The following is a 26137-nucleotide window of genomic DNA, read 5'->3' on the forward strand; positions in this document are numbered from 1 at the left end:
CATCAAACAAAGAATCAGTGCAAAAGATTTGCCCGTGCATTTTTAGTTTTTCAGTGAGTTTTTACCCACAACTACAAAGTAGAAGATTAATAATAAATATAGATTCCTCACTGTTGTGTTTACAGCAGAACTTTAAACTTTATTCTGATTAGAAACACTGTTTACATCCTCCATAACATTCAACAAAACAACATTTCTGTCACAGAACATTTGTTTGCATAAAATAGTTGTGACATTTCCTAAAGCAGTGAAACAGATCTGAGGTCAGTGATGAACCACAGCTGGATATTTAAAGAATACTTGTTGTTGTTTTTAAAGGCTGCAGTACTCAGATGTCCTCCTCTTCACGCCAACCAGGAAGTAAACCAGGCATGGGACGATATGATAATTTAATGTCAAGATTGTCCAAAATGGATATAGATCCACAGAGGTAACAAGTGCAGAGGTAACAAGTGCAAGTCTTTTTTTTTATCTGATTTTGCCAAAAAAAAAAAATCAATCAAATCAATGTTGTTGCTGATCTTTCAAGTATGCCAAGAACGAAAACACAAGTTCTTATTACCATAGTAATAACCTAGTAAACAGAAAGTCATATCGCTTTCAAAATATTTGTGCTTATTCTATTATATATTTTTTTTAAAACCTACTGTTAAAAAGAAAGAAAATAGAAAAATTCCCCTTAGCATTTAGGATTGAGAAAATAATTCATAAAATCAAAGCAAAACAGTGGCATTATGGAAACAAACTAAAGAAAAGGTTGCAATTTAAACAATATATGATATATATCATATATATCATATTGGCCGACGACTGTCCTGTTCTTCATTAAAGCCAAAGTTCAGGGATCTCTCAAGATATAGATATATAAATGTAAAGGGTTTTTATTAATCCTAAAAATAAATTGATATTTGATCCGAACCGATTTTGGTTAAAATATTTAACTCATTGGAAGTGAAAAATAATATTAATATTCCATTTTATAGCAGTTTTCTTGATGTCATGTGAAGAAATCAGAGCAACTTTTATTAAAGAGATCAACAAACATGATTTAAAAATATCTGCACTCGTGATGCGTTCATGTGACGACTGTTATAATTAGGATTAAAGGGGGAAACGACCCTCAACATGACAAGGAGAAGCAAGAGGACAACAGTCACAGAGCACGCCTCCTTTAAATGTCATCAGCCAGTGTTTGTCAGTGAACGACCTCCAGGCTGAAATAGCCTCAGACACACACACGCACACACACACACACACACACACACACACACACACACACACACACACACACACAAACTATAATTTTAGTTAGTTTTGTAACCATACAATAAAGTTTCAGTTATTATCATTATCATGTGACCTTAAACCAAAGTCTGAAATCTCAAAAAAGGCTTCTAAAGAAGTGAGGACCGGCAGAAATGTCGCAATGTTGCAAAAATGTCCTCACTCCGTTGGTTAAAAATGTGTTTTCCGGTCCTCACTATGTAGGAAGTACAAACACACACACACACACACACACACACACACACACACACAGATTGTATTGGTGGAGAAGAGGGGTGTCAGCATTCAGAGTGGGAGGAGGAGGTCATGATGGGAGGACGGAGTGACACAATCAGTATCAAATGTGTACTTTTACTTGAGAAAGAGTATTTCTACACTGTGGTACTTTATATTATTATAAAACAACGTGTGACGGAGTGGTTTTTGTGGAAAGTAACTTCAAACAACTTTAATCCTCTGAACCCCACAAACCCACCAACATAAAATTAGATTAAAAAAAGAAATCATCAAAATGACATCTATCAAACTTTAAAAAGAATGATAAAATTATCGCCGGATTCTCAAATTACTGATGGCCCTTGTGTGTGACCAACTCTTCTGTCAGAAATAAAGAATTAAACCTGAGCTTGAAATATATTTTTAGATACAATTTGGTTATTTTTCCTGATCATTTCATCAAAATCTCTTTATTCTGTATTTTTATTCATAAATAAATAAAATAAAATAAATAAATATTTTGGGTGTCTAAAAATTTTTACTTTTCTACTTAATTCAACATTAATTTGACTGTCTGATTTTGTTGGTTTAATGTGTAATATACCAAGGATACAAAAATAATAATAACTGCTTATTAACATTTTCCCACAAAACAAAATAATTTTATCATACATGTCATCACTTATGAGCAAAAAACAAAAAAACCTTTATTTATTTACTCCAATTTAATTTTCCATTTATTAATGTATTTAATTTTTTTATATAAAATTTAAAATAAATTTTTCCATATATTATTTTATTTTTTATTAATTTAATATTTAACACTATTCCTATATCATATTATTTATAGATTTTTTTTCTAGCTATTTGTAAATGTATTTATTTAGTTTTCCATTAATTAATTTATTCACATTACTGATGCATTTATTTTTAAATATTTTCCTTTTGCAATTTTAAAAATTAAACTTTTTCCTTAAATTATGATTTACGTCATTATAACTGTGTTATTCTGCACAACAGACATGTTTGAGTCGTTCCCACTTCCAGCCATGTTTGTGCTGATTCCATATTGCTGCAGGACTTACAGAGTTTATATATATTTTATATATTTTGAAGTAAAAAACAAGGAAAACGTGATCTGAAATTGCTTGGGGTTCAGAGGGTTAATATATCAGACTGAAGGTATTCACAGTGTGAATAAACATAAAAAATAAAAAGCTTTTTGTGATGTAACACATGTGAGTGACGGAGTCATATCTGCTGTTTGACCACACACACACACACACACACACACACACACACACACACACACACACACACACACACACACACACACACACACACACACACACACACACACACACACACACACACACACACACACACACACACACACACACACACACACACACACACCACTGAATTAACAAAGGGGTTGAGAGGCTTTTGCGGCTGCAAAATATGTGCAAACAAGGGAAAAAAACGTGTAATTGTCAAAGTACTCTCAAAGAGTGAATTGCACCCCTAGCTGCACTGCCAAGCATATTGCGTCTCGTTGCTCCAGATTTATTTGCACATATTTAAATGAGGTAAATGTGCATACATTTGGTGCAAAATCGGCCCTTTTCTATGCAAATGAGCCTCATTGCAAATCAATCCATTCTTTGAAAATTCACCCCTCACACTCACTGTTCAGGTAAAAGTGAATCAGATCACATGTGCAGCCACAGAATCAGCAGTTTGGAGAAAGGAGGAGGAGGAGGAGGAGGAGGAGGAGGAGGAGGAGGAGGAGGAGGAGGAGGAGGAGGAGGAGAGAGAAGGAGGTCAGTCAGTCTGGTGGAGGCCACAGCGCCTCCTGAACTCCTGCCCTCGTTCATGGATCCATTTATTGGACACTGTGAACGGACAGACGATGAGTTCAGGAACCACATGTAAAAATAAGATTTCGTACAAGTTTCTAAGAAGTTAAATTCAAGCACTTTTAAGGCACCCAAACCAAATATTTCCAGACTCTCAAAAGCTTTTCATCATCACATCTGAATTGTTGAGCTTACCCCACTTGTTGCCGACCAGAACGGGACAGGCGGCGTGTCGGGTCCGATAGTCTCCTTCTCCACTGGGGAACAGATTGTACCAGAACACCGCCGTCCCCTGAAGGCAACACAGTGACACCTCGCTGTTTTAATTTTTTTAATTTATTAAAAAATGTGTGGATCCATTAATCAAATGTCACACTGAGACATGGTATTTATTTATTTTTAAACATGTTTATTGCACATTTTGTTAATTTACAAACGGTGAACAACATAGAACAAGAAGGCACATAAAAGAAAACAACAACAATAATGATAGCAATAGTGATGATGAAAAAAATGCACACACACACACACACACACACACACACAAGGAAATTATAGAAAAGCTTTCAGATTTTCCAAAACTTGTCAAGCTTGTTTTTTCGTGGTGTAGCTTATCTTTTCTGAAGCCAAGTAGAAAGTAGTAGTACAAGTAGTACAAGGTTTACCCCTTTTCCATGAGCAGGCTATAAATATTTTAGCTTCCAGAAAACAAATATTGAGTAAGGATTTTTCATTTTTGGAGGTCAAAAAGTTGTCCGGGTAAATATTCAGTAAGCATAACTTTGGTTTGAGAGGTACTTCTTTTTCAATAATTCGACTGGCCAGGTTCAACACTTTTTCCCAAAAAGAGAGTATAAGAGGGCATTCCCACATGCAATGGAGTAAAGAACCTTTTTGTTGCTTACATTTAATGCCAGTATTTGGGTTAAAAAGGTGCAGCTTACTCTGGGTTATATACTGTCTGCTTATCCATTTGTATTGTAGTAATTTAGAGTTTGTATTCACAGTTTGAGTTTGAGCTGTTAAACAAGCTCTAGCCCATTCTTCCTCTATTAGATTTTCTTGCACATCGGATCTCCATGATTGTAATATGTTTTGTGATGACTCTTTGGATTTACTTACAAATAAATTATAAAGAAAGGACACCTACCCCTTGGACTCTGAAAACCTCATCAAAAAGTCTTCAAGAGTAGATAGTTGGGGAAGTTTCAACCTATTACATTGCCCGGACAGTATGAAACTTCTCAATTGAAGATATTTAAAGAAGTGTTTTGAGGGTATTTAATACGTGGCCTTAAGTTCCTCGAAAGACATGAAAGTATGATTGTCTTTAAAGAGGTCAGCTATTTTAGCTACACCTCGAGATGACCAGATTTTAAACCCGCTGTCTGCTCTTCCAGGCTGAAAAAAGCACTGTGCGAAATCATTACTGTATTTTTGAGGAAGGGGATTTTGATCTGTTTGATTAATTTGTTTTTGTTGGCTGAATATAAATACAAATTCAAAGGAATATTAATTGAGTGAGGCTACGTTTACATGATGACGGTCTGAACAGAAGACGCAAAAGTGGCGTCACGTCTTCACTTTTTATTCCGCGTTTAGACGAGCGTTTTAGGGAGGAAATCTGCTGCATACGGCGAGGCTAAAGTGTGTGAATTGGATTGTATGCAGCCAGGCGGCATCACTTAAAGCCATAAGAGCATCTTTGGGCATGTGGAAGCTTTCACACCACGTATTTTCATCAGCTTCTCCTTCCACAAAGTTCTCCACCATCCACTAGATCTCCCAGGTCCAAAGCCGTCTGGCTCGCCTCCGACCAATTGCTGCATCCAAAATGTGATGGAGGTAATTACAGATCCTTCTCTGTTCACTAATACTATCTGTACATATCCTGTACATTTGGTGGAAAGACTCCTGTAAGTTTATTAGAGCTGCCAGGGCAGCTTGAAGGTCCGACGCATGGAAATAATCCCACGTTTGTTTATTTTCCTGTACTGGAGCATGTATGTGACGTAAACACATACGTGACGTGAGCAGATCTGAGCAGAGTTTTGCGTCTTGTCAGTGTAGACGGACACGCTACGGCGGAGCGGATTCAACTTTTCCACTTTGGAAGGTGGTTTCAGATTTTTGCGTTTTTAAGCCCCAAAAACGCCGTCACTGTCTAAACAAAAGGCACTTCTGATAAAATATTTTGTCGTTTTTACCCGCAAGCGTCCTCGTGTAAACGGGGCCTGAGATTCATTTGAAACCCAGGCTGGGAGATGGTCCTTCACAAGATGATTTGAGTTGCCCATTAATACCACATAAGATTTGCTAGCTTTAATCCACCTCTATCATATGGTAGATATAACAATGTGAGCCTAAGCCTGGGACGCCTGTTGTTCCAAATGAAGGAGGAGAAGAGCTTTTCAAGTGACCGGGAAAAAGAAAGCGGGGGAGCAAGTGGCATAGATTGGAAAAGATACAAATACTTGGGTAAAATCGACATTTTCAAAACATTGATGCGCCCGATCATAGACATAGGTAATCTTGTCCACCTGTTTATGAGCTCTGTAACTCTATCTGTTAGGGATTGTAGTTCACTGGGACAATTTTGTCAATGGTAGGAGGGATCATCACACCCAAATACACAAAGCCTTTCAATGAAACCATAAAATAAGTATGAATTGGAGGGTTGAGTCTCTCAAATTTCGTTCATAAATAATATTACTGATTTGGTGCTATTTATTTTGTAGCCTGCAAAGACCCCAAAAGTGTTTGTGAGAGAAAGCAAAGTAGTTAGAGTCTGTTTCAAGTTAGAACAGAACAGAATTACATCATCTGCATATAAAGCTATGCGATGTTTGATATCTCCTATCTTTATTCCATTCAGGTCGGTGTTTTTTCAAATCGCCATAGCAAGTGGCTCGATAGCAAGGGTAAATAACAGGGGGGACAGGGGACAACCCTGTCTTGTCCCCCGCTGCAGTTCAAAAGGTGTTGAAAATAACCCATTTGTTAAAACTACAGCCTGTGGAGCAGCATAAAGAAGTCGAATCCAGCCGAGAAATGTCCCCCCTATACCAAACCTTTGCAGAGTCTCGAATAAATACAGCCACTCCACCCTGTCAAAGGCCTTCTCTGCATCCAATGACAGAATGGCAGTGTCTGTACAGCCAGACTTACTAAAAACACTATATTAAGTACTCTACGGATATTGTGAAAGCCCTGCCTTCCCTGCACAAAGTCATTCTGGTCAGGGTGAATTATTTCCAGCAAACTCAGTTCAAGCCGTCCAGCTAATACTTTACAAACAATTCTGAGATCATTATTAAGCAGTGAATTGGTCTGTAAGATCCACAGAGAGTGGGTGTCTTCCCTGGCTTGAAAAACAAAGTAATTACTGCTGTATTTAGAGAAGGAGGCCGCTAACTAAAGACTCACGACACATCTCAAGCAGAGTTGGTGGTATTTATTTATTTATTTGTATTATAATTTTATTGTTATAATTATAATTTATTTTATTATTTTCCAAAACTTTTGTATTTTTGAAGCAACAATTCTAGATTAATTAACTGGTTTTAACTTATTTTCTGTTTTCGTCTTTTTTTTTGTCTTCGTTGATAATAAATTATTTTTTACCTTTTTGGGCCAAACAGCAGCTCCGATGTCAGTGAAGACTGTGGCGCCCCCTGCCTGTACGTCGCTCATCTGCAGGAGGAGACATTTATTTATTGTCTTTCATCATCATTAATAATCGTTTAATACATTTATTTATTATCTATCAGCTGCATTTATTCATCATTAATGGTAATTATTTTTATTTATTTATTATCCATCAGCTGCAGTAGCACATAATACATAATAATAATAATTATCGTTAATAATAATTTAATACATTTATTTATTATCTATCAGCTGCGTTAAATCATTGATGGTAATTGAATTCATTTATTTTTTAACCATCAGCTGCAGCATTACATTATAAATAATAATTAAATAATCATCATTAATAATCATTTAACACATTTATTTATTATCCATCAGCTGCAGCACATAATAAATCATAATAATTAAAATAATTTATTTATTATTCATCAGCTGCAGCAGGACATTATTAATTATAATTAAATAATCATCTCATAATCATGCAATAATAAATATTACTGACGTAAAGCAGCCAGGTAGCGATTCTGTTTCCTGTCCCCAACTGTTCGAAAGCATCTGGTTCATCTTTCTGAAGAAAACATGACAAACAGTAACGATGGAGAACACACAAGCCAGAGGTTCTCAACATGTGGTTCAGAGTTTTTAAAGATGAACTACAGTTGAAACCAGAAGTTTACATACACTATATAAAAAGACACATATGCTTTTTTTCTCACTGTCACTGTGAAATCAGAGAATCACTTTTCCTGTTTTAGGTCCGTTAGGATTACCAAAATTAATTCTATTTGCTAAATGCCAGAATAATGAGAGAAGGATTTTTTTAGACAATTTTTTATTACTTTCTTCAAAGTCAGAAGTTTACATACACTAACATTATTATGCCTTGAAACAATTTGGGAAAGCCCAGATGATGCTGTCATGTCTTTGGAAGCTTCTGGTAGGTTTATTGGCAACATTAGAGTTAATTCGAGACACATCTGTGGATGTATTTTAAGGCACACCTGAATCACACTGCTTCTTTGTGTAACATCATGGGAAAGACAAAAAAAAAATCAACCAAGATAATTATACCCAAGTATAAACACCATGGGAATGTCAAGCCATCATACCGCTCAGGAAGGAGACGGACTCTGTGTCCCAGAGATAAACGTGCTTTGGTCCAAAATGTGCATATCAACCCAAGAACAAAACCAAAAGACCTTGTGAAGATGCTGGCTGAAGCTGGTAAAAGTGTGTTATTATCCACAGTGAATCAAGTCCTGAGACGTGGACTGAAAGGCCACTCTGCCAGGAAGAAGCCATTACTCCAAAAGAAACATAAAACAGCCAGATTACAGTTTGCAAATGCACACAGGGACAAAGACCTTAATTTTTGGAGACATGTCCTGTGGTCTGCCAAAACTGTTAAAGCATATGTGTCTTTTTATACAGTGTATGTAAACTTCTGGTTTCAACTGTATATGTAAACAAAGACACAAACAGTTCAGGAAATATTTTATTTACCCGTCCAAAGTCAAAGTGTGGCTCGTACTGTCCTCCCACTCCGTAGTTCGCCACCTGCAGAGACAGAAGTTATCAACAATCTAAACTAAACATTACGATTAAATAAACGTCACCCTTAAAAAATTAAGGGTGAGGAAAAATTTTAATGATTTTATTGAGCGTTACCTGCAGCTCTTCTGCTGTGGTCACGTCCAGGCCGGTGAGGTCCTCGATCCTCTGGTTGATTCGGTCCACAACTGGGTGCTCAAACGCTCCGAGCCACGCACTGAGAGGGGAGGAGAGGAGAGGAGAGGAGAGGAGAGGAGAGGAGAGGAGAGGAGAGGAGAGGAGAGGAGAGGAGAGGAGAGGAGAGGAGAGGAGAGGAGAGGAGAGGAGAGGAGGAGACCAATTTATCATTTACAATACAACACATCAAGAAATGATATTTAAACCAAAAACATACAACCTTCTCCCCTTTTGTCCCCGTGATCTACCCTACACAAAAGAGCCCGTCTCATTCATTTTGTTGAGCCACATCGCTATCTTCGCTATCAGAAAGTTAACCAGACAAATGCTCCTACGCTGTGCTGCAGAATATCTTGGACTAAAAATAAACAGTCTGTCTTTTTAAGTTTGTTCAAGCCACTGCTGCAGCACAGAGAAAAGTGAAGCCAGTCTGGGACAGCCAAGCCACAGGTGTTGTAATGTTTCCTCAGTCTGACAAAAACAAAAAGTGACTTCCTGCTCGACCGTCTGTTTGTAGCCAGGGCCCGACGCACCACCCTCCACTGGAGATCCACAATGTTTCTCTATGGGAGGTCATTTTAGAAATCATTTACGAGAGGCAGGAAGAATAAAAAATATCCACGACTAAGTCCGATTTTTTGTTATTATATAATATTTGAATATATTATTTCATACTTTATTAGAGGCCTGAAGAGGTAAACATATCCATGATTAAGTCAAATTTTATTTACATTATATAATATTAGTGATTTTGGTGAGCCTTCTGTGTGACGTCCAGCTCTTCTTACCTCTTGGAGATTCTGTAATGGACCGTTTTCAGTTTGCCTGTATGAGAGTCATGCACCGTAGCACGTCTGAGCTAGCTCACATTAATGTGACAGAGACAGAGAGAGAGACAGAGAGAGAGACAGAGAGAGAGACAGGTCACTAGCTGACACAGAGACGCTGCATTCAGGGAAGCAACGAGAGTTTCTGGACAGAGAGTTTAAACATCAGCTCTGTTTCCTGCTCACAGGTCAAGAGTTTAATAAATACAGACTCTGACAGAGGCGGAGGGAGGACTGAGGTAATTTACTGCAGTAAAAAAAAAGTATTTAAAGAATTAAAAATGTTAATCGATTGATTGATTCTTTGGTTTGGTTTGTAAAAATAGTGTGAAGTGGTGTGACAATTTATACACTTTTTAATTGATAAAAATAAATAAATGGTTTAATCAATTAATTAATTAATATGCCATTAAATGCACCAAAAATAACAGTGAAAATAAATGTAGGAATAAATCAAATGAATCGTATTAAATAAACTTTTCTCCCTTTTATTTAATTATTTTTGAGAATTCCTTAAATTAATTTATTCATTTTTGCATTTTTATTTATTTATTAGAAATGTATTTTCTTTTTACATATATTTCTTTTTTTTTTTTATTTATGTAAAGAATTGTGAGAAATTGAGCCCAAAGTGACACCAAACCTCAACATTACTATTAATAAATTAACATTAACATAACTAATACATTATCATTATTTACATTACATGGCTGTTTAATTGTGTGTCAGCAGAGCAGCTGACCCAGAGGGGGGGACATCTTGGGGGACACAGTGGGGGTGAGACGGCGGCTGTCTCCCTGTGGACGTCCTTCCAGCTCCAACAGCTCTTACCTCTTACTGATGCGGTAGTGGGCCGTCTCCATGGTACCAGTGAGGGGGTTGGAGATGGTGGCCCGACGCAGCTGTGGAGCCAATCGGCCGACAGTTACAGGGAGACACACACTCCCTGACGCACGCACACTCATTTACACAGACACGTGGACCAACTTTATGACTGTATATCACGCAAACTGCAAAAACTAGAACTTGATAAATAAATAAATATGCCATTAAATGTAACAAAAAATATTAAATTAAAATAATGTATTAACCAATATTGATTAATGTGACAAATGGTTTTAATTGCTAAAATATATATATATATATATATATATATATATATATATATATATATATATATATATATATATATATATATGTATATATATATATTAGGGCCGGGACTCGATTAAAAAAAATAATCTAATCAATTAGAGGCTTTGTAATTAATTAATCGAAATTAATCGCATTTTAATTGCATATAAATATTTGACCTGAGAACAGTGAGAAGTAATTTTTTTCACATGGATTTTTAGTATACCATTGAATAATGACTGAATACATAAGCTTAAGCAACAAAAATATTGTTTATTTTTGTTCAAGTCCAACAGACCAGTGCAATTTTTGCCATTAAGAGTAGCAATAGCATATTTAGAAATATAGTACATTTCATAAATTCAGGTAGCCTATAGGTAGGTAGACCTTCTGTAAACTAGAATACTTTGGTTTTTTAAGAAAAACACAATCCACGCTAGCTATCACACTAGCCGCTAGCTGCTATATGTTTAGCATTGAGGTGATACTTGAGGCTCGATGTGCTGCGGTGCTATGTGAATTCCTTGTTGCATAGCAACACAACCATGCTCTTATCGACGCTTCCATCCGTTGGTTTTTAGTAACTAAATGTCCCATCATCCACGGGGCCAACCAAAGCGTCTCATCAGTTTCTTCCTTCATGTTCACTGTGGTTTGTTGTTGTCTGAACTCATGAACGCTAGTTGGTGCTCCAGTATAATCGGTCCGCCTGAAACTCATCCAGTGAGAAACGTTCCACGGTGCAAAAATAGGTGCGATTAAAATGCGTCAATCTTTTTAACGCGTTCATTTTTGTGTAATTAATTAATCTTAATTAACGCATTATAGTCCCGGCCCTAATACATACATACATTTTTGAAAGTTTTTTTTTGTATTTTTACATTTATGTATTTATTTATTTATAAAAAAACAAAAATAGCTCAATAAATTAATTTATATGCCATTATATGTACTTCAAAGTCATGGCATTTTATCTACTTTTTATTCATTCTTAAATGTATTCATTTATTTTTTTGAATGTATTTTAAATGTATTTGTACATGTATTTATTATTTTTTTAATCAATTAATTTATGTAAATACATTTTAAAAAATAAATATTAATAATTAAAAATATTGAATAGTGTATTCATTTATTTATCAAGTCCTTTATTTAATTTTCATTTTGGCAGCTTCTGTCCTCCATATACATTTTTATTTACTTTTTGGTGAGAACCTCCACAGGGAAACTGTTTGTTTGTTTATAGATTGTGAGGTGACATGTGGACTCACCCGAGGTTTGGCGAGCTCTTTAATCTTCTCGAGCTCTGCGTCCGACACGATGTTGTGGTATCGGACGATGCGGGGGCCGTCCCACTCGTCCTCCTGCTTCACCGGACCGATCACATATTTCGGGTGCCGGTTGTTGTCGTAGTAACGGCAGAAGAGGCGGCTCTGCCTGCGAGCAGACTGACAGAAAAGACAAGCAAGTGAACAGATGAGAGCATTTATGTGTTTCAAAGGCAGAAGGATAAATTAAATCAGAATAATTAAATGTATTCTGGTGCAATAAATATTCTAATTATAGTGCAATAATTTACATTTATTTTTGTGCAATGAATAATTTTATTCTTGTGGAATTATTATATTAATTCCAGTGAAATAATTAAATTAAATTCTATGTAGTAAATATTCTTATTCCAGTGCAATAATTTATATTTGTTTCTGTGTAATAAATACCCTTATTCTAGTGCAATTATTAGTGAAAGTTATATTAATATTGCAATGATATAATTTTGTTTTTGTGCAATAGATATTCTTTTTCTAGTGCAAAATCACACTCCCACTAGTGCAATAATTTACATTCATCTTTGTGCAACAAATACTTTTTGCAGTGCAATAATTATATTTATTCGAGAGAAATAATTTATTAATTCTGATGCAATAATACAATTTATTCCTGTGCAACAAATACCCATATTCTACTCCAATTATTATTTTTATTCAAATTAAATAATTATATTAATTCTTGTGAAACAAATATTCTTTTTCTAGTGAAAAATAAAAATCATACTAGTGCAATAATTATTTAAATTCAAGTGAACTCATTTTTATTCTAGTGCAATCACTATTTTTATTTGAGTAAAATAACTATATTTATATAGTTATATGTTTTAAGTAAAACATTTATAGAATTTTAAGTGCAATCATTTTTTTTCAATAAATACTCCTCTTCTAGTGCAAAATGACTGCCTCCTTATCTCATATTCTGTACTTGAACAGTAAAGTTTGTTTCCTTACCATCCCGAGGCCCTCGCCGCGACACAGCTGTTCATACTTCTTCCTCTCTGGCAGGTAGTCGGCGGGTCGACCCCGCGTCTCCCTCCTCAACCGCGCGTCCTCCTCGCTCTCCTCCACCTTCTGCTGCTTGGCCAACTGATACTCAAAGTACTTCAGGTTCCCGTTGGCTCGCTGGTGATTCGGGTCTGAGCGGACAGAATCACAAAGAGTTCAGTCAGACGTCAGTGAAGGTCAACATGGATGTCAATTCTGTTGTCCTCAATGTTTTATAGGTTAATTAATATACACATTTTGTTTTTCTTGTTCATTAGACAGTCTACTTCAAGACTAAAACAAAAAAACACACTTTAAATTTTGATTCACACTGAAAATCTTAAAGACAAAATTGTGAAATGCTTTTTTAAATTCAAATTTTCCAGTCTAAACAGAATTATTTAATAAATAGATGTTGAGAACATGAATCTAAAAAAATGTATTCAAAACTAGACAAATTATGTTAAAATGTGTGTTACCACAAAAAAAACAACTGGATAATTAAACAAATGTGCCATTAAATGTACCAGCAATAATATTAAAATAAAATATGGGCATTAATAAATTCACAAATGTGACATGAATTGATATTTCTGTTGTCATCTGCTTCTTTATTTATACACCGTTGAATTAACTTCTCTATTTTTAACTTTCTTTTTTAAATGAATTTAATTTCTTTATATATACATTTATTTTATAATTTGCATTGTTATATGTATTCATTTAAGCATTATTTCTCCTTTGCATTTTTTCCTAAACTTATTTCTTTAATATTGTCTTATTATTGTCACTTAATTAATGGCTAATTGGTTAATATTAATGTTTAATATTATTTTTGGTATGTTTAATGGCATGTAAATTTATTGATTTTCACCGCCTTAAAAAAAACCCCCTCAAAATTCTGATTTTTATTGTAAAACTAGAAAAAGATGCTGTCGAATGAGGTTCTTCATTTTTATAAATCCTAAATCACCAAACGGTAAACATCTAATTTTATGTCTTGCGGGCTTAAAAGCCAAAATAAACAGGGGTGGACTGACCGAGCTGCAGCAGCCTGCGGGTGAAGGCCAGCGCGGTCTCCAGCTCCCCCTGCTGGTAGACAGAGTAGCTCAGGTAGTCCAGGATGGTGACAGCGTCCACGGTGCCGGACGCCTCGCCCTCGTCCAGTTGCTTCAGGGCCTGAACCATCCACAGCTCTGTGTGGTAGTAGTCCGCCTCCGAGTACGCCACCTTCCCGAGGTCGTAGCAGTCGTCCACAGTCAGAGAGCTGTGGGGAGAGGTGGCGGAGGACGAGCCTGAGACGGCGAGAGAGAGAGACAGGGACTCAACTCAACTTTATTTGTAAAGCACTTTAAAACAACCACAGCCGCAACAAAGTGCTGTACGTAAACAAACAGAACAAGAGACAATAAAATAAATAAAACAGGAAATAAACACTAAAATAAATAGATTCATTGCTTTTTAAAAGACAATTTAAAAAACAACAAATAAAAGCAAACCATAAAACACTAAAAACAAGAGCAGAGTCTCATGCGTGGTTAAAAGCCAAGGAATAAAAATAGGTTTTAAGATGACTTTGAGGAGGCTTGTCTGATGTGCAAAGGCAGCTCAAAAATTAAATACTCCCTCGGTGGATTTTTAAACCATTGTGAATTATACTCCCAGGTAGGACGGCCTGCTCTGGCCACTCGAAGGGCTAGTCATTGGAATACTTTCATTTATGAGGCAATATTGGGACTGCTGCCTTCGTACATTTGCACCTTAATTACTGTGAGAAATGCCGGATCTTATTCTCTTCGTTCACAAGATCAGTTGTTGCTTTCTGTCCCTTCTGCTCGTACGGAGTTGAGTAAAAGGGCATTTGTTTACTCTGCACTTTATGCTACAGAAAGAATGGAAATTAAATGACTTTGTTTCTTTGAGCACTTTTAAATCCAAACTAAGAGTTATTGAGGCCAATTCCACAACACTTGTTTCTCATAACGCGTTTAAGGTCTGTATCTTATGTAAATATGTAACTGTATTTTGTGTTTGCTGCCTCTTGGCCAGGGCTCCCTTGAAAAAGAGGTTCTTAATCTCAATGGGATATTCCCTGGTTAAATAAAGGTTAAATAAATAAAATAAAAACTAATCATGGTTAAAGTTTTCAGTTTCAGTTTTCTTTTTCTTTTTTATATTATCATATAATATATATATATATATATATATATATATATATATATATATATATATGTATATTTTGTCATTTACTTTTTATTGGTTTTTGATTTTACATGGAAATGAACAAACAAACAATCAACATGAAGACCTATAGACAAATACAGAAAATATCAAGGGAAAAGTAAAAGCGTACAAAAGGGGATAAGAAAGGTATAAAGAAATGAAAGTATTCTGATAGTCCAATCTGAGATTTCCTGAAATCCAGTTTTATATCCATATGTAATCAATTTTTTCCCGATTTTCAATAAATACCTCCTTTTGTGTTCTTAAATTGAAAGTCATTTTTTCCATTACAAAGATGCTGTACACAATATCAATCCATTCATCTGCACTAGTGCCTCCCTCTTCTTACAGGCCACCAGTAATATTCTCAGTAAATATTTATCTTTATTCCTCCACTCCAGTTCCTCTAGATCCACCAAATATAACACATTTTTAATAATTCACTAGTGGTTTGAAGAGGTAAAAAATATCCATGATTACATCAGATTTTTTAAAATATAAGATAATATTAAAATATATATTTTTAATCTGTATTAGAGTATGAAGTGGGTAAAAATATTCATTGTTATGTCAGAATTGTCTTAATACCTGCAGTATTGGAATACATTTTTTTTAAATAATAATAAATAATTTAAATTATTCATTGTACATAAATAAATGCTTTAATACATATTAATTCTAATAAATAATAATGTGTTTTGTATCACGTTTGGACGGAAGATTGACTTTTGTCTAACAAATCACTTAAATTAAAAAGAACAAATACTATTTTACATTTCTGAGATGTACTATATAAGAACGCACTTTAAAAAGTAGTTTGATTTCTTTAATATTTTCAATTTTTATGCCTGCCTAACAGAAGGTTTGCTGACAAGAAAAATATACTTTGAACTTAATTCTTTAAATATTACATTTTATATTATGGCTTTATGATCATATTTAGACTTTCTTTCTTGTAAATTTCTCCCAATAGTATTGAAAACCGTCTCTAATTATCTAATTGACCTATGGCTAAGCCCCGCCCCCTCCACTCACTCGGACAAACTGTCAACATTCGGTGATGGGTGCTATGGCAGCTGTGACAGTCAGAGAAATTTCACAGGAGGCAATTAATCACTTTTGGAGACAGAAAAATGAAATATCATCTCGAAGTCATCAAAAGGGCCTTCATTAACAGGTTAGAGGTTTTCACTCGTCTTTTCACCCCACTGACACCGCTCATTCCGGTGCTTGTTGTAAACAAACAGAGATCGCTAAGTGAACACCTCCTGCAGCAGCAGCACATACACACTGTACTGCTACAGAGCTAACTGTAGCTAACTGCCCCTAAAGAGGTCGACCGGCTCGTTAACAAGAGGCTCTTTTAACGAGCCGGCTGACCTCGTTAGCGCTCGTTAAGACAGAGTCGCTGGATTTGATATTGATAGATATTGATTTCTTACGGCACACTTGTGTGCCGCGGAACAGCGGTTGGGAATCACTGCCATAGGGAACCGGGTTACTGCTCCCATATTATTGGGCTATACCTTGTGTCAGAGTTGCATGTACCCCATTCACACCGTTTGACCATTTTAAACTTAAAATCTCAACAAAAAACACATAAAAATGATTGAAAACGGACTAACTCCAATGCATTTCAATGGATGTGGAAGCAGAGAATGTCCGAGTGTATTGAGTTAGCTATGCGCACTGTGATTGGCTCATCGCGTTTGGGGGTGTGGCTTAGCCATAGGTCAATTATCATAGCAGGTGTGTATAATAATGTTTCTGCTGACCGGGCAGCGCTCCGGTGGCGATGGTGTGTGTGTCCAGCTGGTACGTGTCCTGCAGCCGCATCAGAGCTTTGGCGGCGCCGGTCTGGTCGTCGTCGTTGGGGAAGTGCTGCCTCTGGATGGTGAGGTTAGAGATGAACACTGAAGAAAACGAAGGAGAGGAGGAACAGTCAGCGTCCCTGGCAGTAGGTAATTAAATAAGATGGATCACACGCAAACGTTAAGGCCTCTGAAGCGTTGGCTTTAGTACAATAGTGACACGCGTGTATGTCTATAACAGTGTATCAGGACTGGACCATTGGTCAGGCGCCAAACTGAGGAAGAGGCTGTGCGCATTTACGCACGAGGTCCACTGGATGAAGAATATATCTGAGCTGAAGCAGTTCTGTAACGAAGAATGGTCCAAAATGCCTCCTGAACGTTGTGCAGGTCTGATCAGCAGCTATCAGAAGTGTTTGGTTGAGGTTATTGCTGCCAACGGAGGCTCAACCAGTTATTAAATCAACAGTTCACTTAACAAACTATATTATTGACTTAGTGTAATAAAAATCTTGAGTGTACTCTTTTAATTCTGTGGAGCTGCTTCATGTTTAACTTTCTCTGGTTTCTTATTTTACATGTTTAGTGTTTTAACGTTGCTTAAACAGCTAAAGGGCCTTTTGGCATCATCATCAGGACCTGACAGTTATTCATTTACATCCTCTTTCCTCTAAGCAGAGAGTGAGAGGTGTGTGTGTGTGTGTGTGTGTGTGTGTGTGTGTGTGTGTGTGTGTGTGTGTGTGTTGTGAAGGAAATTTGGTGTTTCCTGCATGGTGGGACATGAAGTAGGTGGCGACCTACTTGATATTCAAGATGCAAGGCATTGTGGGAACTCACTCTGTGAACTTAACTCTGATAGCACCATGATTGAGGGGAACATGTAGACCAGTGGGCTCTGTCCTGGTGTGATGTATAGGGCAGGAAGATAGGGCCACATTGAAACTTGCTGAAGAATTAATGTTGGGAAATACAACAGATATAAGTCGAGTGGTGTACGGGACTTTGTTGTACTGTAAAATAGCCATTCGGAATTGTGCGGTGTATGGAATACGAATGTGCTAATAAAACCTGCTGAATAAGAGTATTGAGTGCTTTGTGTTTGGCCAGCTCACCCATTAACTTAGTGCAGTTGTTAAAATTGCCGCGACAGTGTGTGTGTGTGTGTGTGTGTGTGTGTGTGTGTGTGTGTGTGTGTGTGTGTGTGTGTGTGTGTGTGAGTGTGTGTGTTACCGTCCGACATGTCAGTCAGCACCAGGCTCTCCAGCTCCGCCCACTCTGTGTTGAGTCTCTTCATCAGTTTGAAGGCGTTCACCGGGTTCCCAAGGAAGCCCTCGGGGTCCTGGGTGGCCGCTGCAGAGAGGACGTCCAGTTTGTCCGCCCATCTGAAGACACACAGTACAAATGTGTTGTTCTGTCCTATTGTATGTGAATATTCTGCAGACTGGGGTCATTACACAGTCTGTGAGTTGCATGAATCGGGTATGACTGGAAAGCTGAGACTCTTGTGGATTCAATGAGACCAATTTTATTCACGTGTGATGATGTTAGTCAGTGAAACTTGAGCTCAGTGTATAAAATGAGCTGCTGTGACCTCATAAAACTTTACAACCACAAACTAGAGACCTAGAGCATTCAGAGGACGGATGGCTTTCTACAGTATACTGGCAATAAGGAGGTTTCTCAGCAGGAAACACAACAAAAGTTCACGCCATATAGTCGCCCAAAATACAGAAATGTATTTGACACACACACACACACACACACACACACACACACACACACACACACACACACACACACACACACACACACACACACACACACACACACACACACACACACACACACACACACACACACACACACACACACTACTAAAAACTACGCCTCAAATACGCGACATGAAGACCACGCGACTGTTAAGTAATATTCTACATGACCATACAGGTACACGCTGTGTAGTGTTTGTGGAAATCAAACAGCAAGGGGTAATTTGTGCCGTATGGGGGCATTTTATGCCAGTGAACTATACTAAAACGCCTTAACCACATCGTCTGCGCCTGCATGAAGACTGATAAATAGGCGTGCGTACAGACACGCCTACTGCGAGTACACCAGATAATAAAGGGGTGACGGGTGAAAAGTGTCGTGCCACGTGCGAACATAGCGGACGCCTGTGCGCACGCTCGTCTCAATGTACAAATAATTATTTACTTCATGATGACAAATTTTTAGTTTAACAGCTGCTTCCCTTCACAATTCGAGCAGTCCATGTATTACAAAGAGAGACTGATGAGACAGTTTAGGCTATTTCAGTATACACATGCAAACGTTAAGGCCATTGCCATAGGCAATAGTGACACGCGTTGAACGTTGTGCAGGTCTGATCAGCAGCTATCAGAAGTGTTTGGTTGAGGTTATTGCTGCCAACGGAGGCTCAACCAGTTATTAAATCAAGGGTTCACTTAATAAACTATATTATTGACTTAGCGTACTAAAAATATTGAGTGTGGGGCGTCCCGGTAGCTCACACCGGTAGAGCGCTAACCACGTATGCCGTGTGTTGCGGCGGAGCCGGGTTCGAATCCGGCCTGAGCTCCCTTTGCCGCATGTCTTCCCCTCTATCACCCCCTTTCTATCTCTCACTATCAATAAAGCAACAAAATGCCAAAAAAATAATCTTTAAAAAAAAAAAAAAAAAAAAATATTGAGTGTAATCCAATCCAATCCAATCCAATCCCCTTTATTTGTATAGCACATTTAAACAACACAAACGTCTCCAAAGTGCTGTACATAAAATCAACAATAAAACAAACAATTCCATATACCAATCAGCAATAAATAATAAGTGTATAAATCTAAAATGATGCCATAAATAAAACAATACAATCAAACAGATAAACATAGTAAAATAAAATAAAAGACGCAGTTAAAAGTAGTAAAATAAATAAAATAAATAAAAGACACAGAGGACCACAAAACTCACGCAGTGTTAAAAAGCCAAGGAATAAAAATGGGTCTTGAGACGAGACTCTTTTAATCCTGTGGAGCTGCTTCATGTTTAACTTTCTCCTGTTTCTCATTTTACATGTTGTGTGTTTTAACGTTGCTTAAACAGTGTGTATTACAGGGCGGAGGTAAAAGTTGCTGATTCATTACCAACAAAAAAAAGTTTCCTGAAACTCAGTAACTGAGGACACTCTCATCTGTCCTCCAAGTGTGGCTGAAGATTAACCTCTTCCACTCCATTCCTCCTGTTTATTGTGTTTTAGTTAGGGGGACAGGGGAAGTTTAGGGGGACAGACGGTCTTCAGGGGAAAAGGGGTGTTTAGCAGGACACCTTGAGGAACACCAGAGAAAAATCCATGCTGGGATTTGGATTCAAAAACTTTTGTTTAGGATGAAAGGGGATGTTTAGAGGGACAGGTGGTCTTTAGGAGGACATGGGTTGTTAAGGGGAGCAGGAAGTCTTTTGGTGGGACAAGAGGTCTTTCAGGGGGCATGTAATGTTTAAGTAGTGAAGATTATTTAATTATTTAAGTTTTCAATTAAATAGTATATAATTTAAACGTTATTTATATATATATATATATATATATATATATATATATATATATATATGAAAAATGATCTGTTTCATTCTGAAGAGTCAGCTTTTTCGAAACCAACATGGCTCAGTTCAAAATTTAGTTTCAAAACAAAACTTCTCATCTCTTCTTTGACATGACTTTGACATCAGATGATTTGCTATATTGCCAAGGTGCTTTTCATAAACAAAAAGTGAGAATTAAACAATAATTATAATTTGATATAACCTAATATATTATATAAAAACGTGTCTCTATCTGTCTCTTACTTCTTGATTTCCTTCAGTCTCCTCTCTTCTGCTGTGATGTAATCCTTTAAGGAGGTGACCAGGTCCTTCTCCGTGAACAGCAGGTCGGTCATGTGACCTGAAAACACATCTGATCAACTTTTTTTCCCTTTTTTTTTTTTTTTTTTTTTAAAGATTTCAGCTAAATAAGTAGGTGAACGATTGTTTCATGTTAAATAAAAAGCAAAATTGTCGTACAATTGCATACAGACAAATAAAACATATTCAAGCAAAAAGAAAGATTAATTAATTTGGTATTCAATCCTACGCCTTCTACGTAATTAGTAATAGTTAACTATGTAATTATGTATTTAATTATTTAGCTTCCTTATCAATGCAAGACTATACAATAATATACAGTTATTTATTTACTTAGACTTATTCTAATATATTGACACTAATCTTTACTTTTCAAAAAGTTGTTAATTTATAAATAAAAAAAGCAAAATTGTCATACAATTGCATAGACATGGAATATATATGCAAGCAAGAAAACAAAAAAAGGAAGATTAATTCATTTGTAATTTAATCCCACCCCTTCTCTGAAATTAGTAAAACTTAATTACGTATGTATTTATTTAACTTTTTAGCTTCCTTATCAATGAAAGCCCATACAGTTATATTCAATAACTAATTTATCATAAAATATTAATACAAATCTTAATCTCACATATTTATCCTCTGCAGTTTAAAGTTCCTCAGTTTAGAAATTAACTTTGATGGTATTTTTGTATGTGGTTCTTTCCAGAAGAAATATTTATGAAACGTGTTTTTACTGCAATGAAAACAACACAATGAAAGCAATGCTCAGTTTACCTCCACAAAGTGAAGCGGACGAGTCAAAGGAAACTGGTTTTACTCACCGATGGAGGTGAAGAACTCAGTGTTAGCCGCGGAGGAGGAGGAGGAGGAGGAGGTGAAGAGGAGGACATGGATCAGAAACCAACAGAGAGCCATCCAGTCTGCAGAGACAGAAACCAGACGGAGACACACAGAAATCATCATCAGCAGTTCCTGATTTAAATCTAAATCATATTGATGTTATTTTAAAAAGGTAAATACGACTATTTGTGTTCATGTAACTTCTGGAATTTAAAAAAATAAAAGATGGATTTTGAGAAAAAGTTTTAATATTTTAACCTCAAAGACTTTAGGTATTCACCAGTCGACAATTAGACAAATGGTCCACAAATGGAGATGATTTAGTACAGTGGCTACTCTCCCTAGAAGTGGTGCCCAGCCAAGTTCACTCCAAAGGCCCAACGCAGAAAGCTCAGTGAGGTAACAACCCTAGTCATGAGTCTACCACACACACAAGGTTGAACAGGTGTGTTGTCCATGGCAGGACACCAAGGCGGAAGCCGCTGCTTTCCGAAGATAACATCACTGCATGTCTGAAGTTTGCCAAATCTTGACAAAACACTTCTGGGGAAATGTTTTGTGGACTGTTGAAACAAAGGCTGGATTGTTCATGAAGAACACGCAACACTATGTATGATGTAAAAAGGACACCGCATACCGACATGACAACATCATCCCAACACTGAAGTATGATGGAGGGAGCATCATGATTTGAGGCTGCTTTGCTGCCTCACGGCCTGGACCACTTGACATCATTAAGGGGAAATTAATACCCAATTTAACCCATTGAGGCCTGAAAAACCGTTGGGCGATTTTAAAATAAGCTTCTAATTTTCTGGAAATTCTGGAAAAATTCTGGAAAAAAAAGTGTGAACTCTTCTACTAAATAATAGATTTTTCAGCCTCTGTAGCAGATAGAAATGATATTCAAAAAGTATTTGAGAGCTTATACAAAATACTACAAAATGACGTAAACGCTTTCCAGGCTTCAATGGGTTAATCAAGGAATCCTACAGGTTAATGTCAGGGTGGCTGTCTGCCAGCTGAAGATCAGTAGAAGTTGGCTGATGCAGCAGGACAATGACCTTAAACATCAATGTAAATCTACTTCAGAATGTCTTCAGAAAAAGAAAATCCACCTTTTGGAGTGTCCCAGTCAGAGCCCAGACCTCAATCCAATAGAGATGCTGTGGACTGACCTCCAGAGAGCCGTTCACACCAGACATTACATTACATTACATTACATGTCATTTAGCAGACGCTTTTGTCCAAAGCGACTTACAATAAGTGCATTCAACCTGATGGTACTAGACTTAGACCACAGGAATCAAGTAAGTACATAACTTTAAGAGCTAATTGTCATCGCTACAGGAGTGCTATATGTTAAAGAAGAAAACCTCAGCAAGCAGAAAAGCAATTTAAAGCAAATACAGTTACCAGAATCCAGAAGCAAGGTTAGTTCCACAGGAAAATGCACTCAGAGGAATATGTCTGAGCTGAAGCAGTTCTGTAACAAAGAATGGTCCAAAATGCCTCCTGAACGTTGTGCAGGTCTGATCAGCAGCTATCAGAAGTGTTTGGTTGAGGTTATTGCTGCCAACGGAGGCTCAACCAGTTATTAAATCAAGGGTTCACTTAACAAACTATATTATTGACTTAGCGTCATAAAAATATTGAGTGTACTCTTTTAATCCTGTGGAGCTGCTTCATGTTTAACTTTCTCCTGTTTCTGATTTTACATGTTGTGTGTTTTAACGTTGCTTAAACAGCTAAAGGGCCTTTTGGCCAACACTGCCACATTTACAGAAATAAAAAGATGATTTAACTTAACTGATCCCACAACTGCAGCTGAGTGATAAAAATAAAACAAGATAAAAATCTGATAAAAATGATTTAGCCTATAGAAAAGATAAAAAACTAAAATACAAATGACAAAAATAAAATTAAAATAAAACTGCAATACACATTATATACAAGATTTAAAAAACAAAACAATAAAAAGACGAATTAAAAATAAAACTGCTATATGTACGACATATAAGATAAAAGCCAAAAATACAAGTAACAAAAATAAAATAAAACAGCTATATACAAGACAAAACATAAGACAAAAATACAAATAGAATAAGACACCTGTAAACAAAAAAACAAAACAAAAATACAAATCGTGCACAGCTATATACAAAAAATAAGACAAATGTACACATAAAATAATATACCTATCTACACAAAATAAGATAAACATAAATACAATTGTGCACCTACAGTATATACAAAAATAAGACAAAAATACAAATAAAATAAGACACCTACATGCAAAAAATTACAAGAATATAAATAGAATACAGCTATATAAAAAAAGAAGACAACTGCAAACAAAACAACATTTTAAACAGCTATATACAAGATAAAACCATATAAAATATAAATAAAATTAGACAGCTATAAAGACCCAATACAATTTCAAAAACCAAGACAAAAGTGTTTAGTTTTCTGCAACTTTAACATTAAATTCACCCCACCAACAGATGTTGAGACAGGTCAGCGGGTAAACTGGTCAGAACATCATCCAGAATATTAAACTCTATGGAGTCTTATAGGGCTATTTTGTCCATTTTTGAATCCTTTTCATGTCTTTTTGTTTCTTTGTAAGTCATTTTGTGCCTTTTTTTGGTCATTTGTGTCTTTTTTGTGTCTTTTTTGGTCATTTTGTGTCTGTTGTGTCTTTTTTAGTTATTTTGTGTCTTTTGTCATATTGTGTCTTCTGTGTTTGTTCTTTTTGGTCATTCTGTCTTCCCATTTTGTGTCTTTTATGGCCATTTTGTGTCTTTTTTTTAGTCATTTTGTGTCTTTATTGGTCATTTTGTGTCATTTTTTACTCATTTTGACTTTTTTTTACTCATTTTGTGTCTTTTTTAAAAGTCATTTTGTGTCTTTTTGTGGTCATTTTGTGTCTTTTTTATTCCTTTAGTCCAACATTAAATGTTATTTTGCATCTTTTTTTTAACTTTCAAAACACTATCATGCTCAATGAAAAATATTAAATGTTGCAAATGTGAACAAATGTTGCAAATATAACATATAAGAGGCTTACATCCAGTTCTATCATTTTATACTAAATATATTTGACCTTGCCTCCAGTTTTACTTGGTATATCATCATCAAACTGAAACTGTCCTCATGGAGTTTACAGCCAGAACTTTAGAGGTAAATTTACAGTAGGGCTCCACGCTGCTTTGTTTTCTAGTCTGGATGTCATGAAGAAGTCATGCTCTGGTGCTTTTGGTGACTCCAGAGGGTTAATTTACAGACAAGAACAAAGAGTAAATAAGGTGATGTAACTATACTGCCCTACAAAGTCTAACTGCAGTAACTACATTTTTGGTCGAAATTGAGTTATAACTAAAAATGAACTCCTCTATGTCTGTTTTATGTTGTGACAAAGTTTTAGATTTCAATTTTGCTTTATGTCAGAGAAATAATAATGTAAGAACTCAAAACTAAAGCTAAACTTTGACTGTGATACAGTGTAGTGAAGACAAAAACAATAGAAATTATAAGTTTATTTAATAGGGAAATTATTATCTAGATAGTGATTAAGAAAAAATGTGAGCTAAAATTATATAAAGACTAAAATTTAGCATTACTTTATTATATTAAGTGTAAAACACACAAATCTTTGAATAGAGCTGTTAAACACTTTTAAATAAACATTATAGTTACTGCATTGTGTTTGTGCATTACTATTTGAACCTTTTACAAAAAAAAACAGAGTGCTGTAACTTAATTTTTGGAGTCAAAGGTCAAATAAATCATCATGATTTTTGAGCATAAAAATTACATTATCGATACATGTAGAAATAAATGTCATATCAATTCCCTACCTATAACCCATTTGGCTGGCCAGTTAAAAAACGTTAAAAAAAAACTTTAAAGCAGTTTTTATCAGTTTTACTCTTTACGTAGTTACTGCAGTTAGACTTTGTAGGGCAGTATACATCTATGGATGTAACGTTACCTCTGCGCTGTTGTCACAGATCCTCCGGAGGAAGCAGCTGGAGAAATTTCTAGATAATAAACCGACTTCTTCTGAGTTAATGTTTCATTCAGCGCACAACGAAGACGTGACAGACTACGTTTTTACTGTATTTAGACTTTAAAACACATGTCGAAACACAAAAATCCTGTTCGGTTCATTAAACGAGTATAAAAACACAAAATATATATGTTTGTGTTGCTCCAGAGTCTCCAGCTAGCCAGCAAGAGATATATAAACACAACTTCTTCTTCTACTCTTAAAATGGAGCAGGTGGAAGGTTTACCGCCACCTGCTGGACGAAGCAGTGAATAACAGCAG

At 36.1% G+C, this 26137-nt stretch overlaps 1 protein-coding gene across 1 annotated transcript; it reads right to left on the bottom strand.

The window, feature by feature from the left end:
• Positions 1-113: 113 nt before the first annotated feature.
• On the bottom strand, positions 114-26137 carry LOC131959095 (prolyl 4-hydroxylase subunit alpha-1-like). The gene is made up of 15 exons (XM_059324203.1): positions 25799-26137; positions 21783-21881; positions 20902-20998; positions 18276-18427; positions 17010-17147; positions 14052-14306; positions 12979-13163; positions 11971-12147; positions 10397-10467; positions 8679-8778; positions 8514-8567; positions 7513-7578; positions 6984-7052; positions 3555-3651; positions 114-3395 (listed from the first exon to the last, which is right to left on the bottom strand). The coding sequence occupies exons 2-15, from the start codon at positions 21874-21876 to the stop codon at positions 3325-3327; spliced, it is 1626 nt and encodes a 541-aa protein (XP_059180186.1). The 5' UTR covers positions 21877-21881; positions 25799-26137; the 3' UTR covers positions 114-3324.

Source organism: Centropristis striata, chromosome 21 (assembly GCF_030273125.1).
Source record: "Centropristis striata isolate RG_2023a ecotype Rhode Island chromosome 21, C.striata_1.0, whole genome shotgun sequence".
Taxonomy (NCBI): Eukaryota; Metazoa; Chordata; class Actinopteri; order Perciformes; family Serranidae; genus Centropristis; species Centropristis striata.

Bases quoted from the DNA above. Each gene is read 5' to 3' on its own strand.
- LOC131959095 (XM_059324203.1), bottom strand. From the start codon at position 21,876: ATGGCTCTCTGTTGGTTTCTGATCCATGTCCTCCTCTTCACCTCCTCC. The intron at 17,148-18,275 runs GTAACACACACA...CGTTTTCTTCAG, and splicing joins GCTGACTGACATGTCGGACG to TGTTCATCTCTAACCTCACC. The intron at 8,568-8,678 runs GTAACGCTCAAT...CTGTCTCTGCAG, and splicing joins CCACAGCAGAAGAGCTGCAG to GTGGCGAACTACGGAGTGGG.